This window comes from Canis aureus, chromosome 33 (assembly GCF_053574225.1).
Source record: "Canis aureus isolate CA01 chromosome 33, VMU_Caureus_v.1.0, whole genome shotgun sequence".
Taxonomy (NCBI): Eukaryota; Metazoa; Chordata; class Mammalia; order Carnivora; family Canidae; genus Canis; species Canis aureus.
The window spans coordinates 21120163-21138894 of record NC_135643.1 but is presented as its reverse complement, the minus strand read 5'-3'; the positions used below and the strand labels follow the sequence as shown (position 1 = coordinate 21138894).

At 42.2% G+C, this 18732-nt stretch overlaps 1 protein-coding gene and 1 long non-coding RNA gene across 4 annotated transcripts in view; one reads left to right on the top strand and one right to left on the bottom strand.

Moving 5' to 3' along the window:
• The window catches only part of TSPAN5 (tetraspanin 5), a 170238-nt gene that overhangs the window by 11751 nt on the left and 139755 nt on the right, over positions 1 to 18732 (top strand). The window contains exon 2 of one of the 3 annotated variants that reach the window (XM_077882970.1): positions 16303 to 16401. The exons of the other annotated variants lie outside the window; for them this stretch is intronic. Coding sequence (XP_077739096.1) covers positions 16384 to 16401 — 18 coding nt within the window. The 5' untranslated portion in view covers positions 16303 to 16383. The remainder of the gene's footprint in view (positions 1 to 16302; positions 16402 to 18732) is intronic. 3 annotated transcript variants of the gene reach the window in all.
• LOC144304392 (uncharacterized) overlaps positions 1 to 18732 on the bottom strand; it is a 404632-nt gene that overhangs the window by 254017 nt on the left and 131883 nt on the right. The gene's annotated exons all lie outside the window — the stretch shown is intronic.

The following is an 18732-nucleotide window of genomic DNA, read 5'->3' as shown; positions in this document are numbered from 1 at the left end:
AATGGCCCAGCCCTTTAACTGATGAAGACTCCATCAGTTAATTTAGAAATTTAGAATTTAGAATTTAGAAAAAGTCTTTATTTGTGTCCGTCTTAGAGAATGATGATCCAGGTGCATCCTGACCTGGGCGTTCTAGTGCCCTGGTGGGAAGTGGGCAAACGAGTCTGGTGTTAAGGAGCTTGGACTTCAAGTGTGTCTGATTTTTAGCCAGCTCTCTTCCCAGGCTTTGACCTTAGGTTATTTAGCAACCTTGCAGTTCAATTTCCTCCTCATCTGCAAGATGGAATTCTTTTTTTTTTTTTTTTTAAGATTTTATTTTATTCATGAGAGACAGAGAGAGAGAAAGAGAGCGAGAGAGAAAGAGGCAGAGGGAGAAGCAGGATCCCTGCGGGGAACCTGATGTGGGACTTGATCCCAGGACCCCAAGATTATGACCTGGAGCCGAAGGCAGCTGCTCAACCACTGAGCTACCCAGGTGCCCTGCAAGATGGCATTCTTAGTATTAATTAATGTTATTAATACTAGTATTAAGACCTAACATTTGTCTTGGAGTCATGAGGATTAGAGGAGTTAATATGTTTCAACTGCTTGGAATACTACTCTATTTTCCTCAATATTTTTGGTTGTTTTTTTCTTAACTTCTTTCAGAGCCATTAAAGTAATCTTACATGGTAACATATATTTTTTGTTCTCTGTAATGTTCTGCCTACATAAGTGCATTCTCAAAATAACTAAAGGGAAAAAAAGATCTAACAATATTCACAGTGTTCTTTTCATTATAATGAATGGCATGTAATTCTTATCGTGGATACCAGACCATGAATTTGCATCTATTGTTTGTTGTTAATTTTCCCCTTTTTCTTTACCCATTTAGATTCCCTTTCCATCTTCTTTGCAAAAACCATAGGTCGTGTCTTAGTGTTTTGTGCTGGGAAGTTGAGTTTCTGATGTTGAGCTCTGGTGTTAGGCCTAACACCTGATGGAAATAAAAACCATTTTATTAACATCTGTTGAATCCAGATATTGTGGGAATATCTCGATGGCTGCACCTATATATTTTTAGCTTTTTTGGCATCACAAGTCCTGCATATTTTGGTCATTGTTTTACTCTGTATTGCAGACAAATTCTGTAGATTGTGAAGGTGTCCTTGATGCAGAAGTAGAATTTTGGCCTGAACTACCTGGTCATTGACTAAATAAATGGGCCACCCATCTTGGTGAACGAGTGACTCTGTGGCTTTGTCTCTGAGGCAGTAATGGGAGGCATCTGGAGCTGTGCTCTTTGGCCTCCAGTAATGTCACCTGACTCAGAAGACCCAGGCAGGCTGTCCTAATATCTGAGCATAATCTTCTCTCTAATTGGGCTCAACTCTGGGAGAAAAGGCCAGGGCATGCTAATTTAATAGGTGTAAAGAGCCTTGTCACTCATTCTTATGCAGAAGGTGTACAGAAATCCTCCAGCCCTTGAAGGGCGGAGGAGGAGGAATGAAAGGGAAGGTAAGTAGAATTTTTACTATAGGATTCACTGGTAAGAAAGATCAATGGTAGTATGACATGATATTATAGGAGCACACTTAATTTTAGCCTACCTACAACATGCGCAACACTATTGGTTTCCCTTTTCTCCTTGTTCTCATGATCCATTGATGATTTATGACTTCCCTTTGGTGGACACTGAAGTTATCCTCTTGTCCTTCTGACCTGTGCCTGCCAATTTCCCAGAGACCATGGAGTATAGCCACCTGATAGTCCAAACAGCAAACCTCAAAGTTCAGTCATCTTCAAACTGCCTGCATGGTTTTAGATAAACTCCTGAGTCACCTTAGAGTTTCTCTAATTTAAATGTGCATGCAGTTCACATGGGGAATCTTGTTTGAAATGCAGATATTGGGGGGGGGGTGTTGCCTGGATGGCTCAGTCTTTTAAGCCTTTAACTCTTGGTTTGGCTCAGCTCATGATCAGGGTCCTAAGATCGAGCCCTGCACCCTGCATCTGGCTCCATCCTTAGCGTGGAGTCTGCTTGTCCCTCTGCCTCTCCCCCTGGTTGCTTGTGTGCAAAATGTGCCCTTTCTCTCTAGAATGAATGAATGTATGCATGAATGCATGCAGATTCTGATTCAGTAGGTATGAGGCCAAAGTTCTGGCACTTTAACAAGCTCTCAGGTGAGGCCACTGTGGCTGGTCCACTGATCTCATTTTGAGTTGCAAGGATCCAGACCATTGCAAACGGATTCTTTTCTTCTAAATTGATTCCATTTTAAACCTTAAATACATTTATTAAAAAAAAAAACACTTGAAAAATATCGTTATTCAGATGCATACAATGACAATAATATGGCTTATTAACTTCTAGGTAGTGATTGGTGCCTGCTGGCAGGCCTGAGTCAGAAGCTTATTTTCCTTTGTCACAGTGGAGGTTAACAAGTGTACAAAGTGTTCGACATCCTGGCATCAAATGGAGACTTTCTCCTTAACTAGACTAGAGGATTAAAAGAGAGTTGAAAAGGAAATGACTTTCTTATTCAAGATTATTTAATGCCGGATTCGAAAATGGTCTCCTCTGGTACCCCAGTCACCAGGGAATCTCACTTTGGGGAGCATTGCTTTTAAGCAATTTGAAGGAAGGCATGCATTTGTAAGCTCCAGCCTATTAGTGAGATGGATTGATCTCCGGAGGTAAGTGGTTGGGAAGATGTGTTGAAAGTTTTGCCTACTCTATGTTCTGTTTCTTCTCAGGGAAAAAAGAGAGGCCCTCCCCATTGCTGAGAAGTTGCTAACTCGGGGCCCAATGAGTAGTTCTGTCTTAGGTAGAAAAAGGAAAATGCTTGAAAAAATTGGATCTCAGACTAATAGGAAGTTAACCTTAAAAACGGAAGAAATCTTGCGCAGTGGGTCCCTTCGACATCTCTGTCTCCTCTTCCTTTGAGTTATTATTGATTATGTTCAATTGGGAATGAGTCCATTGATGCATTTTTAAGAAAAGGGCACTTTCTTTATACTTTTCTACTGTAAAAACAATACAGCAACACTAATATACATTTTTTTGAAGGAAAAGAAATTCACCACAATCCCAGTAATCCTCTCTTTCGGTTCGGTTATGTTAAAAATGGAGACTCTTAATCAAATACCCTGAGGGCAGTGAACACACACCCCAAAACAAAGAAACAAAATATTTTTGAGATTCAGTTGTAATCACTTACAAGGATCTGAATTTAGCAAACCTCAGTTACTTAACTTTGTAAAGAAAAAAATGTGCTTTCCTGTCAATAGCTCTTAAGCATTTCTTCTGCCTTTCCCCCCCCTCAGGATCACATTTAGAATGAGTGTTCCAACATACAGTACAAATATCTTGTGAATAAACATCAATTCCACACAACCAAAAAAAAAAAAAAAATCAATAGATCTGCTTTAGGCATTTGAGAAACCCTGCACTTTTAAATCAAAGAGTTATGGTGTTAAGTAACTGAAAAACAAAAACCCCCAAACTCACTCTCTTTGCTTTTAAATGTTTTCAACATGACCTTTATGTAGACGGAAAAATATAGCTGGAAACTTTCTGAGCACCAGTTTTATTGCGGATGCCCTGTTTATCCAAAGGTGCGCAGTACCTGCCCACATGGCATTCATGTGAGAAACGCTACCTGGTGGTTTTTTTTTTTTTTTTTTTTAATCTCATAAGTGGAATCCTAGGGAAGATAGTGTTTATTTGGTACCGGTTCTTTTAGCTTTGTCTATTGCTTTTGGAAAGAAATTGAATGAAGAGGTGGCTAGATGATATGATTATATGTGGCATTTTCATTTTTTTCCTGAGTCTGCAAGATTTAATAATCCCTAATGTTCTTACTGTATGCTTTGAGAGGTTTGAAGTTACTTTCCAGTGAGGATTTGAAACAATTGCATAAAAGTTGGAAAATCATGTTTTGCCCCCTTTTTTTTAAGACACAAAATCAGTATTTTAAAAATGATAGGATTGGTGTCACTAAAAAGAGGATAGAAGTATTTTATATTTCATGAAAAACATATATTCCATTTAAATATCAATATACTTGGATTTTAAAATATCAACATATATAATATGTTATCAATATATATCACTTATGAATATTAAATATTGATCTAGATCCTTGGATTTTCTTTTTTGTAAGTAGGTATATGCTTTCTTTGGAGAAAGAAAAGCAACCTAAATGACCATATGACCTCCAATTTTATTTACAGTAAACTAAAATTTCTTTTATGACAGTATGGTGAAAATATGCAAACTGAAAGAAAATTTAAGTTAAAAATAAAAAAAAGATCAGTTTTAGTCTCTATGACAGAAACAGGAAAAAAAAAGGTTATGATTGTATTTTTGGTTCTTAGGTGAAGACTAGAAAATTAACTCTCTGAACTATAAAACTACTGCATCTTAATTGGAGGCACCAACAGATCACTAATTATTGCTAAGAACCTTTCAAAATGCAGTTTTTTAAAAAAATTGTGAGCTTTCTATTGAATATTGCCCCCCTTGCCCCCCTTCTTTCTGTGAATTTAATTTCAGAATTGCGAAGACAGTGCTGTTTGCTTTGACTGAAGGTGAATCTCTTTCTCACTCCTTAAAAAGCTTACCCTTCTGATGACAGAACAGAAGGTTGGAATTATTTTCAGCAGGAGTGGCTGTGTAAATATGAATCCAGTGTTCTTTGGTGGGTCTTTTAGTGCCTAGGTATGGGAGCTGTCCTTTTGCTGGTCTTTTGTGGTCCTAATTATATCATCTTAGTGCTTCTGTGTCGAAAGGGACCTTGAAAGTTCTTACTTCCCTTCCCCACTGTTTCACCCCTCCTAATAGCAGAATCCTTTTTTCTTCCTTCCCCAACCAAGATTTTCAGCAGAGCCCCCAGGTTATAAAATAGGGAACAGCTGTGGTCTCTGGAGCCCCGTGACTGGGTGGGCTTGGCCAGCCTCCGCCGCGCTGCACGGGGACAGTGTGTAGAGGGGACAAGGAGAGTCCTTGCGGATTTTGCATCTTGCTGAGGACGATGGGGAGGGCGTTTAGGATTCACCTAGGATGAAGGCTGTGTCGGCTTGTGCTGTCTGCAGGCTGTGTGCAGGCAGAATCGCCTCGTTTTCAAGTGCAAGTTCTTTGATTCCATTTGGTTCTTCTAAGCTGTTTTTGGTGCAGTCATTCTGATTAACATCAACCTTGTTTATCTTAAGTAAGTATTCAGGTTATTTATTATGTATTACTCTTACTCTTTGGAATGAGCAGACTCAAAAAGTTGGCTTCATATGGATTCCATATGTGGCTTCTAAGTTAGCAGAAACACAAAGCCTTTCAATTAATTTGCACATAAAGTTGCATATTGAATAGATTAAGCTTGATGGCATAGGTATTTGAAATTCTTTGTCATCTCTAATATTGTTCATTTTTCATTTGAATAAGCTCTTAGGTGTTTGAAGATTCTGTGGTGATTGCCTTTATGAATTCATGTAGGTCCTATTTGTTTTTTTCTGTACTGCATGCGGATACCCATGGAATTTATTTTGTTTTGCACTGTTAGCTCCATATAGTCCCACATGATCTAAAAAAATGGGACATTAATTCTTTATAATTTAGCTTTTTCCTCTCCCATCCCCAGGATAGACAGAGAATACTGTCATATCTAAGGTCGTGGTTAAGAGTGAGACTCAGTGGGTTCAAATACTAGCCTTGACACCTCCGAGCTGTGTGACTCAACATTTACTCCATCACTGAACTGTTCCTTTTGGGCAAAAAGTGAGTCTACCCTTAGAATAATGGTGAAGGTTCACCGAGGCGACGCATGCAGCTCTGAGAGGGGCAAGCACTCAGCATGGGCATTGTAATCAAGTACGGCAGGGATAGAGGAAAATTCAGGACAGGTGCAGGCTTTTGGTTCATTATCACCTGGGAAAGCTGGTGACATCCAGGAGCCTCTGCTGTCCTTTAGGGAGATGTACTCTTTGTAATACAACTTCTCACTCATGGCAACATTTTCTTTGTTTCCTTTTGTCCTTCACCGACTGCGGGAGATTGTACCTCCATGCTTTCCTTTGGCAACTGGATCTTTCTAAGGGTTTCTAGCCAGGACAGCTGCTTGCTCCATTCCCGTATCTCCTGGACCCTAATTTCCTTTCCTGGTTAGCTGCAGCTGTCCAGTAGGCCCACTCCTGGCATGACCTGATCAGCCCCTCTGTTTCTATATCACAGATGCCAGCATTTCTCATGTCGTGCCTAGAGGGCCATTTTGAGGCCATAGACCTACCTAGGGTTTTTTTCTTTTTTTATGGTAGTATGTGCAGAACATTACAGTTCTAATAAAATAACATGTAGAGAGGTGTTACAGGCATGTTAAAGGCATAAGATGTTGTATGTCTAGAAAAGTATGTATTTTAGCTATCCAACAATTATTAATTGAAATGAATTAGTTAAATCTAAAATAATTTTCGTTAGGAACAAAATAAGCATCCATCTGGGCCCTCTACAAAGGCTTGTTATGTACAAATATGTACATATGTTTATGAACATGTTTCTCAATATATTACTTTTTTTGATAGTAATTACAAATTTTCTAATTGGATTCATTATTTACTTACATACAAATTTTTGTTGCAAATGGTGTTTATGGGCTGTTGAACTTTAAGGAATCTGGCTTTTTAAATTGTGTTTTCACTGTATGGGATGTAAAAAGTATAAGTCTGGCAAGAAGAAAGTTGCCTTCCTTCCCAAAGTTAGTGCCTTTCAGAGTGTGAACATTTGCCAAATGGAATTTTTTCTCACTGTTTTTCATTTTCTGAACTATCATAAGTGACTTTCAACTCTATGGATGAAGATTTCTAGAACTGAAGTTTTGCCCAGATTGAGACCAGCTTCTACTCTGTCCATTATTTTTTTGGTTTCTTGTTCATTTTTTAATTTTCAAATTTTTTTTTTAAAATTTAAATTCAATTAACATGTATTGGTTTCGGAGGTAAAGGTGAGTGACTCATCAGTCTTACATAACACCCAGTGCTCATTACATCACATGTCCTCCTTAATGCCCATCACCCAGTTACCCCATCCCCCGACCCACTTTCCCTCTAGAAACCCTCAGTTTGTTTCCTATGATTAAGATTTCTAAGCATAGAAAACTTCGAAAGGTAGAAGAGGTGAAAGAAAGGAGGAAGAGGAAGCAAAGGTGGTGTTGTCTTGAGGATAAGATGTGCTTGGGCGGCGGGGGTGGGGTGGGGGGGGTGGTGAATCCCAGACTGTGCTGTTCGGCTACGCAATTAAATTGGAGGGGGTGTTTCTGAGTTCCTTTCCAGTGAGGGGCCTATGCTGCTGCTGATGTAATCCATGCCGTAAGTGTAGTGGGGGTTCAGGTGGAGGTTCTGGGACCATGAACTCCATAAAGACAGTCATCTAAATGTACGAATATACATAGGTTGTCAGGAGACACTCTTCCACATGTTTCTTGAGCTTCTACATGTCTTGCTGGGTGTGCCAAGAATGCTCTTTATCTGGGCCATTTCTTAGAGTGGTGTTAGCAGTGAGCGGTCTTGAAGGATGAGGTAATGTCTCTCCCTGGAATAAAGGGCAATCTCACTTACTGCTTTTTATAAAGCAGCAGGTTCCCTAATGCACAGGTCCTCAGCTGTGGTGTAGGCTTAAAGCACCATGTGCAACTTCCATCTGGGCCCCTCAGCACCGCCCACCTTGGACTTCGGGATGGGGAGAACAGACACAAACATGATGCTCATGCTCTCTGCTGGACTGTGAAGAATAGTCCTTTGTCCCGGACCCGGTGTCTTGTGTGTCCTTCCAGCTTCCAGAGACAGTAACAGGTTAATTTATTGTCTTGTAAGTAGGGTAAAAGCAAATATGGCTAGGCATAGGTGTGTTTTGTGTAAGTTGACTACTTCTCCAGTTAAATATATTCAGCTGTGTCCTGTTTAGAACTTAATCACCTGGGCCAGGCCTGCACCTAGTGTGGTTAGGATAATAGTGGGGAGTGGCTCCTCAGAGCTTCTGACCTTATCAGAGCTTCTCCTGTTCTTCCTATTCAGGCCACTGGCCTGTGCATCTCCAGGGAACCAAGGGAGACTGAGGCATCTTTGCCAAGAATTGTTGTATCCTGAGTCAGGTAAGATGTAAACTGACCTATGCAAGAGGTTGATCTTAGAGTAAGGAGCAGCAAAACCCAGAGGTATTGTTGGTAGTAAGAGGAGTGCCCACAATGTTAGGGCCCTAGGAAGACATCTAGAAGGAGAAACCTAGGGAAGTCCAGGCCAAGGTAGTGGGCCAGAGCAAAGAAGGGGCAGGAAGAGCCCATCTCAGAAACATCCTGGCTCTGCTGAATTGGACGAGGGAAGAAAATTTGTTTGCTTGTTATATTTGTGGAATGAATTGTTTCTCAAGCAGTTAATCAACCTATTGGAAAGTTACCCCGAGATCACCTCTAAGCTGGTTTATACAATTTAGAGAGTGTTCATAATTAGCAGTCATGCAGTTGATAAAAGGCAAGAGGAATATTTGTTTAGAACGATGTTGTTTTTTTTTTGTAAAAGACCTGTAAAAGTGTATTTACTTGTTATCTGCAATATATATTTGTTCTTTCCTCCATGTAAAGAATATGTCTCTATGGTAATTAGGCCTGATACTAAGATTCCACATAGAGAAAGGACTCTCAGGGCTCAAATATGAGAAAAGATATTGAAACCTCACTTCTGTTGTTTCCAGTGTGAATCTTATTGGCATTTAATCGATCAAATTCTAAGTATTTTTTTATTCGTTTAATGATACGTGAAAATTATTAACTGTCAGAAGCCATCAAAGTGAGATCCATGATGACTACCAAAATCTAAGGATTCCTGATTAAGTAAAAAAATATATTGGATCAGGAACTGGATTTTAATGGGGAATTATTGGTGGGAGTGACCCCTGCCCCATCCCAGAGGACTGCCATATATAGCTACACAGGTTGTGGACTGCACAACTCCTTGGGATGTGCATGATGTTCCCCAGAGTTGTACCGTGTAGAGTCTTGTGTGCATTGGGGGAATCATCCGAAGGTTTAAATAAGTGGCATATAAAGTGAGTGATCCTTTTAAGTTGAATGGGTTCAGACATTTCTGCTTAGTGTGGTAAGTACCACCTGTGTCTTTCAGCCCTTGAGGAATCTGGTGGTGGTGATGTAGGTAGTGGGGGCGGGCCGGGGGGGGCTTCTCGTGGGGAGTTGGGAGCTCCCTGCCAAGGAGAGGATTCCTCTGTCTGACAAGGACTGCTTAAGGTGCCTTGGGACCTTGTGGAACTTGGCTGAGAAACCTCAGACTGGGGTCTACTCTCCAGTTGGTCCTTCCTGGGCCCAGGGAGACCAAAACTGGGATGCTGAACCTCTGTTACTGGACAAGTAAACCATTTGTTTGCTTATGTTAGTGAGTAAGCTTAATCACTCATTCATGTTCAGGATAATTAACCTTGTTTGCGAAGTGATTGTTCTTACCCGTGATTCAAGATTCAAAGATATTACCAAAATGAAGAGGCTGGCAACCAATTTTTTTTTTTTTTTGGTTTTTTAATACAGTTACTTTCTTTTAATTACATCTTTGGATACACACATGCACAGTGTTTGCTGGTTTAAATGCACAGATTAATAGAGATCATTTTTTTGTATGGAAGATTATTGCATACCTCTGCAAGTAATTTTAGGAAGTAAAAACTAGGTATTAACATACAAACTTAACTTCAGTGTTCTGGATGCATTTTTGTAAAAAAGACTTGGGAGTAGAACTCTCCCCACTGCATAAAGACACACTGCTGTTGCCCTTCTGCAACACACTGGTTCTGTTTTGTTCTGCCGCTCGAGCTTTGGGGGCTATAGCACAAGGAGAACGTCTAGCATCCTTATAGCTAGGTGGAGTTACCAGCCCCACATGTGTTCCTTATTCCCTACCCAGGCCTGCTGACAACCTCTGGGAAAGCCCAGAGGACTTCTCTATCACTCCTATGACCCTCTCCCCAAGCAGAAGTCCCTATATTTTATGTAAAGGGACTTTAAAAAGTGGAATGCTTGGGACTTGGCATCATCAGGTGAGGATTTGAATCCCACTTGAAATCTCTAGCTTTGTTGTCTTGGCTCATTAGAAGCTTTTTGAGGCTTTGTTGCCTCATAAGTAAAGTGAGTATGTTGAGAAACCCTTCTCTGTAGATGTCCCATGTTTCTTGTGCACATCTTATGAGTGGAGGCACGGACTGCCTTTGTCCCGGGCTCTTTTTAAGGAGGTTTGTATAGTGAAAAGCCTTGGTAATTAAATTCCTGTGACAAAAAATACCTGGGTTTCCTAAGTTCAGGGGCCTTGTGGTCCAGTTCACCGTATGAGCCCTCTTTGCATTGTCCTGTAGGAAGTGTTGCTCAGGGAACTGGCACAAGGGCAGATACTGTGGCTACTGCTCCTGCTATGAGTAAGAAACCATCCTTTGTCTCTGACCCAAGACTTTAGGTCTCCTGCCAGTACCCGTGAAACTGTGGTAGGCTAACTTGTTAGCTGATTGGTGGGTTACAATCTTGGACCCTGCAAGTCTTAACTTGATCAATGGATGTTTGTACGCTCTGCTGCTTCTCTGCCACCTATCGCTGCTGTGGTTCGGGTCCTTGCTGTTTCCCACGTGCAGTGTCGTAGTACCCCCTAGCTTCCCCAATACCAGATTTCTCCCCATTCTGCTGCAGGGATGTTTCTCTAGTGGCAAATTGGATTGTGCCACATTGCTGTGCTTTAAATATTTGATTGGCTCTTAATTAGGACAGGATTAAAGGCAGGCTCCATTATAGGGACCTTGCCTATTTCTCCCTTTCCATGATTCATATACTGTTCTCTAGCCACTTGTATGGAGCAAAGGGTTAGAGATAGTTGATGATCATTATGAACTACTCAGCTTCCCCAAGTTCAGTTCCCTCTGCGCTGTGACATAATATGTTGTGTATGCAGGTGTCACCGGTCTGCTTCCCATCCCCTTGTGGGAATTGGGGCCTGAGGAGTAGTGAATCATGAACTCAAGTTTTCTGACTAACTTTGCACTCACCTCTGCTTTAAATGACCTTTTCTACCATTTCTGTCCATCTTCCAAAGATACAGCATCTAGCACAGAAAGTTGTAAAGAATAAAGAGGAGGTCATGAAGGCAAAGCACTTACTCAGGGCCTGATGAGCTGTTTCTGGTGCTGCTGTAATTCTTCTTTTAAGAGTTGATGCCAGAGTGCCTGGATGGCTCAGTTGGTTCAGTGTCCCACTTTTGATTTTTGGCTCAGGTCATGATCTCAGGGTCTTGAGATGGAGCCCTGCAGTGGCCTCCTAGCTCAGCAGGGAGTCTGCTTGAGATTCTCTCTCTCTCTGCCCACCCCCCCCCCCATAATCAGCTCGCTCATGCTCAAACAATAAATTAATCTTAAAAAAAAAAAAAGAGTTGGTGCCAGAATTAGAGTGTTTAGGAACTCTGCTAAACACTCTCTACCCCCACCCCATTATTTAGGTGTACTCCATTTAGCTGTTTAATCCTTTAGCATGTATTCTATATATATCTTCAGAAATATTTAAGCAATCATCAAAAATACACCAAAATCTATTATAATATTGTAATACTGAAAAGAAGGCATTTATATCTTTTTTTTTTCCAGCCAGTTGGATGGTGTCTATAGAGGGGGGCTGTGGAGTGTTCTTAGCTAGAGTACTGGCATGGCACTCTGCCTTTTTCAGTTTAAGTGACTCTGGGCAATCTGTTTTGTTTTGTAGTCTTTTTTTTTTTTTTTCCTCCCTTTTTAACAGCTTGTTTTCCACCTGATGGTCTTTGATTCACAGCAAATTATTTTCTAAAGGATAAATCAAAGGTGGGTTTAAATGGTTAAAATACAAGCTGACTATTAAATTGTGGGTCTTACAAGCCACCAAATCCTATGATATTCTATCTGGCTAGGTCTACCATTTGAACCATTTTGGACAATGGTCAGAAGATAGACAATGGTCAGTAACCCTTCCTCATGCAGACATTAATGGTGTTGGAATTGCACCTGTATCCGGCACTTGCCCCGTTGGCCTTCTCTGATGCTGATTTCAGTTGAGGGGGCCATTTCTCATGGGTTTGTGAAGTCCTTGTGAGACAGGGCCTGAATAGTGGGGTTTCATCCCAGGTCTTGATAGGGCCTGGCTCCCAGAAGGCATTCCATAAATTGTTTTGAATGCATGAATGACTAAGTAAGAAAATGTGAGTGTGCTTAGTTAACAGTAAACCACTAGCCAAATGCGAAAAAATCCTCCCCGCTGTGCCCCTTCTCTGATGTGGAAAGATGAGCTAGTGCAGGAGTGGGGGGCTGGCAGTGGCGGTTTGGGGTAATGGAAAAATGCTTATCACTATACTTGGCTTTCTCTCTGCCCGTGCCCTATCTCTTGCACCTCTCTCCCTGAAGGGTTAGCAAGTGAGGCTGTGGAGGAAGTCCTAAGCAGCTTATTGTCCAGACTTTTGGGCTCTGTTTTAGTTCAAACCTACAGGGCTTTCCAAAGAATGGGCATCTTTTGTCTCCTCTCTCACCTCCTCCAGCTAAGGTTTATAATCCTTTTTATCCTTTCATTCTCTTCACCTCTCTTTGGGTCTTCATCTGAAGAGACTTATCTCTGACACCATTTTGCTTATCTAGGATCCTCTTGCCTCCCAGAGCTGCAGATTCCTCCTTTGTGTTTCCTGGATATTTTTTCTGGGACCACTTTTTGAGTGAGTTCAGGTATGTCTATCTAGGCAAGAGGGGTGGTGGCTATCTGTGTTTGAAAATTGGGACAAGCATCTAATAATGGATCCCCCCCCCTCATTTATAGACTTCTATTGTACCTAATACTTTTAGCATCCACATTAAACTGCATTTAATGAATTGGTTTTATTTCAAATAATAAAATTATTCAAAAGAAAAAGTACATATATATGCATGTCAGCTGACAATATTTGAAATAGAAACTTCTAGAAAATCTGAGGATGTGACATTCTTAGGTAATGAAACTTGATAACACTATAACCCAGACTTTGGCCCCGGTTTTCCTTTGTTGGCCTATGTAGGACAAGGCAAAAGGTCCTTTGTACCTATTTCTTTAGAGATAGCACCATGGAGGGGCTCTGTTACTCCCTATCACTTGAGCTTTTGTGACAGATCTTGATATTTGAGTAGTATTTGCCTGCATGTGCTGTCGAGGTCACTGAAAAAAAATCAAAAACCTTGCAAACCAGAGGGTATGATAAAAATATAAGTTGTTAGGAATTTTTACTGTGAGCATTTTTACTTAAGTGCACAAGAATTTTTGGCTTGACATAGAAGAGGTTGGACACTTCTGTTTTTATGTGTGGTATATTTCATGAAAACCCAGTAGTAGTATGGGGTGGCATAGCTATCGTAATCCAAATGATGCCTTTCAATATATTGATCAGATTATCTCAAAGGGTGACTACCAATCTTTTTTTTTTTTTTTTTTAAGAGAGAGAGAGCATGCATGTGAACAGGTGGGAAGGGGCAGAGAGAGAGAGAATCTCCAGCAGACTCCGCTCTCAGCATGGAGCCCAACACAGGGCTCCATCTCATGACCCTGACATCATGACCTGAGCCAAAATCAAGAGTTGAACACCAACTGAGCCATGCAGGCGCTCCGACCAATAATCATTGTAAATTGTTAATCAAAGTGAAGAAGTAAGTGGGGATCAGAAGTGATTTTACAGATTTTCAATCCTAGAAATGATTTGCGATTTAAAAACCATCTCTACGGTTGAAAGGCAAACTCGATTTATCACTCAGAACTCTCACAACTTCATCTTCACTTGTATCATTGGGTGATATAATTGAAGAGGTCATGGCAAACACTGAGATGATTAAATTGTTTAGGTGAATCTGCCTGGTTTAGGCTGTTGAAGGATTCATTGACTTGTGGGTGAGGGAAAACTGGCAAGGTAGTTTTGCATTTCATTTTGACCTTACATTGCAAGGGATTTTTGAGGCTGTGTGAACAGGATTACAGGGCAAGCTTAGGGCAAGCTTTAGGGTCCTATAAGGAACTGGCTCTGGCTATCTAATGTTCAGGCCCTTTTTTCTACCCTACTCCCCCGCCCCCCCCCCCCAACTGAGCCAGAATGTTGGCAGCTTTCTGACCCATCACCAGGGTCTTCAGATGTTAACCTCCCGATCTCTTTCACATCTGCCCTCATTAGTCTGTCTACACGACCGTTGCCCTGGCTCGAGCCTTCACCCTCCTGATGGCACTGGCTGCCTGCTGGCTCTGCCTCCTGCCTTCCCTGTTGTCCTCTACCCTGAGCCAGAGAGGTCTTGTCTCACGTCTGTCTGATTGTGACACTCCCATGCTGTGTGTGCCCTCCACGGATTCACGCTGTCCTTGCTCCAGCCTAAAATTTTCCTCATTATCTTCTCTTTCTCTAGGGCCCACTTTGCGGCCTTATCTTCTTCTCCTCCCCATCCTTCCTCTCCCTCTCCCCCTTCCCCTCCCCTTCCCTCTTCCCCTCCCCCTCTCCTCCCCCTCCCTCCTCCCCTCCTCCCTCTCCTCCTCCCCCCATCTCTGTCCCCCCTCCCCTCCTTTTCCTCTCCCTCTCCTCCCCTTCTCTGCACCCCCCCCCCCCCCCGCCTTTCTTTTCTTCCAGGAATCTTTCCTACTTCAGACCCTTTACATATGCTACCCCCAAATCAGGTTGAACGTTGGAATATTCTTTCCTACTACCCAGGACTTCTGAGTACCCACCATAATTCGGTTAGGTCATTGTTGTTTCTTTAGGTGATTCCTTGATTGTGTTCACATTAGCCAGTCAGCTTCCAGAGGGCCGGCCTATGCCTTGAATATGACCTTGGTGGTGGCCTCAGTCCCCGGGTAGGGGGTTTAGCCCCTCCATAGGGCTTGGCTTTCCAAAGCAGTCCTGCTTTATACTTGTAGTCCCATGTCCTAATGGTGTCCCCGTTCACTTGGAAAATCATTTCTCTCGGATAACAGTGTACATGGTGGTCCTATTTAAAACTGAAGGATGGTGAATCACTCAGGTAAATGGTTCAGTGGTCAGGGTCCCAGTGCAGGGTGGTGGACATTCATTTTTGTTTTTTTTTAAACATTTTGAAGAGGTTATATTCCATTGGGCACCAGAGATCTTAGAATATGCTAGTGGGAGGTGTCAAGGGTGTTAAAGAAACAAAACACAGGTGGCCACAGGTAGGTACTTCTTCTGGTCAGAGGGTGACAAACTTAATTGGAAGGGGTTGAGGATATTTTCACCTTGTTGGGCCAGCAGACATGATGGTCCTTGCTGTCCTCATTCTAACATAAGCTCGTCCCCAGGTGGCAGTGTGTTTGTTGGGTACCTGGTGGGAAGCACTGAGATAATCTGCCTCAGTTTCCTGACCCGTCCACAGACTCAAAGGAATGATACGGACAGTGCCAAGTGATCTTGTTGACTTACAAAAAAGTAAATAAATAGATAAAAATCTAAAAAGCAACACAAGGAGGCTCTTTGGAAGGCCCATCCTGGCACAGGCTCTCAGAGACTCAGTTTCCTCTTCTCCAATGTGGCACCTACAGGCACCTGCCTCAGGGAAGGCTCTGAAGAACCCAGCAAGAATAATGCTTTGTAAGACACTTTCAAATTAGTAGTCCCTTCAGGGGTAAAGGGCTTTTTGCGACACTAGTCTGAAGATAATTTTTATCAAATCTCATAGCCTGAGGTCTCAAAACCACACCCGGGAAAGCCCCCCTCAGGCTGGCTTCTGTGCCATGGTTGTGCTGAGCCCTGAAGCACTGGATTCCTTCATGTTGGCCCTGCAGGGTCAGGAAGCTGAGGGAGACTTGCTGAGGCCCAGGCAGTCACGAGAGATGGCCAGATAACAAGGTGAGTGACCGTCTTCTGTTTGCTGAGTGCAGATATGTTCATTTCCTACACGGCACATTCACCCACAGTCTGGGAGGGACGATGCACATTAAAGCCTCTCGCTTCTGGAATGTTCTAGTGGATTCATGCGGTGGGCTTTGTGAAATTTAGTGCTGCCTTTCTAGCTTTTTTGCCATCTTTTGTTTTGCAGGTTGTGTGCAAGGAGTATTCACTTTGCTTGCCAATTCGGCTTAGGCCAGAGCAATAGATTATGGGAGATGTGCAGGCCTCATAGAGATTTTGCTAGTCCAGTGATTCAGCAAAGCATTTTGTGAGATTGCTCTAATAATTAAATATCTACGATAGGCCGCATTTAGGTTGGCTAGTAAGAAAGGTGAAATGAGGTAATCACAATTATGTGATTTTTTTTTTTTTTTTTTAAAGTTCTGGCATCTTGTGTTCTCTGCCTACCAGAAATATTCCAGCAGAACTGTGATAATGCCTTTCATCTGCTAAGCCTTCCAGATGGCAGTTTCTCAGCCGGTGAGCAAAAGAGGGAGCGTTTGAGATTTATGAGTAAGTTACTTCCCTTCCTTGGTATGACCCAGTGAACTCTTGTGCGTGATGTGTGCTGAGTGCCAGTGGTACGTTGTCTGAAGTCCTTCACCCTGCAGGGCCTTTAAAAAGCACTGTGCCTTCTGTTAAGGCAAGGACATCTTCAAATTCCCAGTGATCAATGACTGCCTTAAAAGAGCACTTAAAATGCTTTCTCAGGATACTTTCTGTGACCTAAGTGGACTCTGAGTTCCTTGAGGACAGAGGCTGTCCCTCCTGCTGGGCAGCACCAGTGCCAAGGGAAGCCTCGCTATGCCTTTTCCAGTTGGCACGTGGCCTCGGTTTCTGGGCTGTATTTATACAGTTCGTCTGCTGGCTCCCAGGTCCTCCCTTTTTCAGTGCAGGATGTTGACTGAGCATGCAGGCCTGGAGCTATAGTACGGATGGGTTCAGATAATTTTTGGATTTTAGGAGCTCTCAGAACAGTGGAAGAAAGACTTATTTATAAATACACCAAAGGGAAGTGGTGTGTAAGCCGAGGCTGGAGTGGTCAGGGCATGTGTCAGAGGTGAAGTGGCTGTGTGTTTTCAAGGTTTAGGGATTGGCTGAGCAGAACAACACTTGCTGTATTCCACCACCCCCCCCCCCCCCCAACAATAAGAAAATACCCTCCTCCAACTTGCTAGGATGCAGAGCTGAGCCTATATGATGCATTCTGCTATGTGGACTGGGATAGCTTCAGTGCTGGTTCTCTGCGGTCCTTCTCCTTTGTCTTTATCCTGTTCCTTTTTATGTGGAGGGCGCTTGCAGCCTACCTGGAGTGCACCTCTATTTGAACTCCTTTAGTTGATACTCAGAGGTTACCAGTTCATGGATCTCTGTTTTGTTCCCCAACTAAATTTTAAGCTCAATGAGGGTGGAAACCACTCCATCCACATCAGGCACAGTGGCAGCTGGTGCATACAGCAAGCATGTAGGCTAGTTGAGGTGTTTTTTTTTTTTTTTTTTTGTTTGTTTGTTTGTTTTTTTAAGATTTTATTTATTTAAGAGAGAAAAAGCACTCAAGAAAGCATGAGCCAGGTGAGGGGCAAAGGGAGAGGGAGAAGCAGACTCCCCACTGAGCAGGAAGCCCAACACAGGGCTTGATCCTAGGACCCTGGGATCATGACCTGAGCCGAAGGCAGACGTTTAACTGACTGAGCCACCCAGGCACCCCGCTAGTTGAGGATTTTTACATGTCCTTATTACCTGGCTCTTTAAGTATGACAAGATGGTTCAGTCATGACTCAGGTATAAACAGAGTGGTGTGTTTTGTTTTATTTGTTTCATGGTTTTGTTTCTAGGAAAGCACATGTCTGGTCAGTAGCATTTCATCAATTTGGTGTTTATTCATTCATTCATTCATTCATTCATTCACTAGCAGGCTCCTCCTTTGGGAGCCTTTTTTCCTGTACTGAGTTTTTGAATGCTGTGTTTTTACTGCACTGGGGATTTTATTCTTTAAACTCTATAATTGTTTTTGATAAATCTCTATCTCTTGGATACTGGCTTAGAGATAATTCTTTTCTATTAAGTACTTCTTAGAGTGGTTGACCATAAACCGTTTGAGAAATCACCACTTTTATTAATGACTTTTGAGATTTGGCAGCAACTTAAATTGATAGTAATGGAATGTGCTTTGAGTGGAAAACTGTAAGATAGACAGCATTTCACTCTGCAAACCAGACTGGAGATGATGTATCTGACAGGAAAACATAACTTATTGGTGGTTTAGGTCAGTGTCTCAGGTAATGCAAGGCTCAGCAGTAGTGATTGCAACGTAAGAATTAAAAAGAAACACTTATGTGGTCGGGCACTGTTTTAAGTGCATATGCTATTCATATGCTTGTATGAATTTATTTAATCCTCCCAGTGACCACATGCAGTGTCTGTGCTGCCATTCTTCACCCTTTACTAATGAGAACATTGAGGCATGGAGAAGTGTGTGACTTGACGATGGGTATGGTCATGTGACCACAAATAGTCCCTCTGGGACTGGAGATATTCTTTTTTTTTTTTTCTTAAAGATTTTATTTATTTGACAGGATGAGCATGAGAGAGCATGAGCAGAGGGAGCAGCAGGCAGAGAGAGAGGGAGAAGCAGGCTCCCCATGGAGCAGGACGCCTGATATGGGACTCAACTGCAGGATCCTGGGATCATAATCTGAGCCAAAGGCAGGTGCTTAACCAACTGAGCCACCCAGGTTCCCAGAAATATCCCGATTATGTATAGTATGTACCTGGAAGATTGGGAAATTTGTAAATTATTCTTTTGGTGGT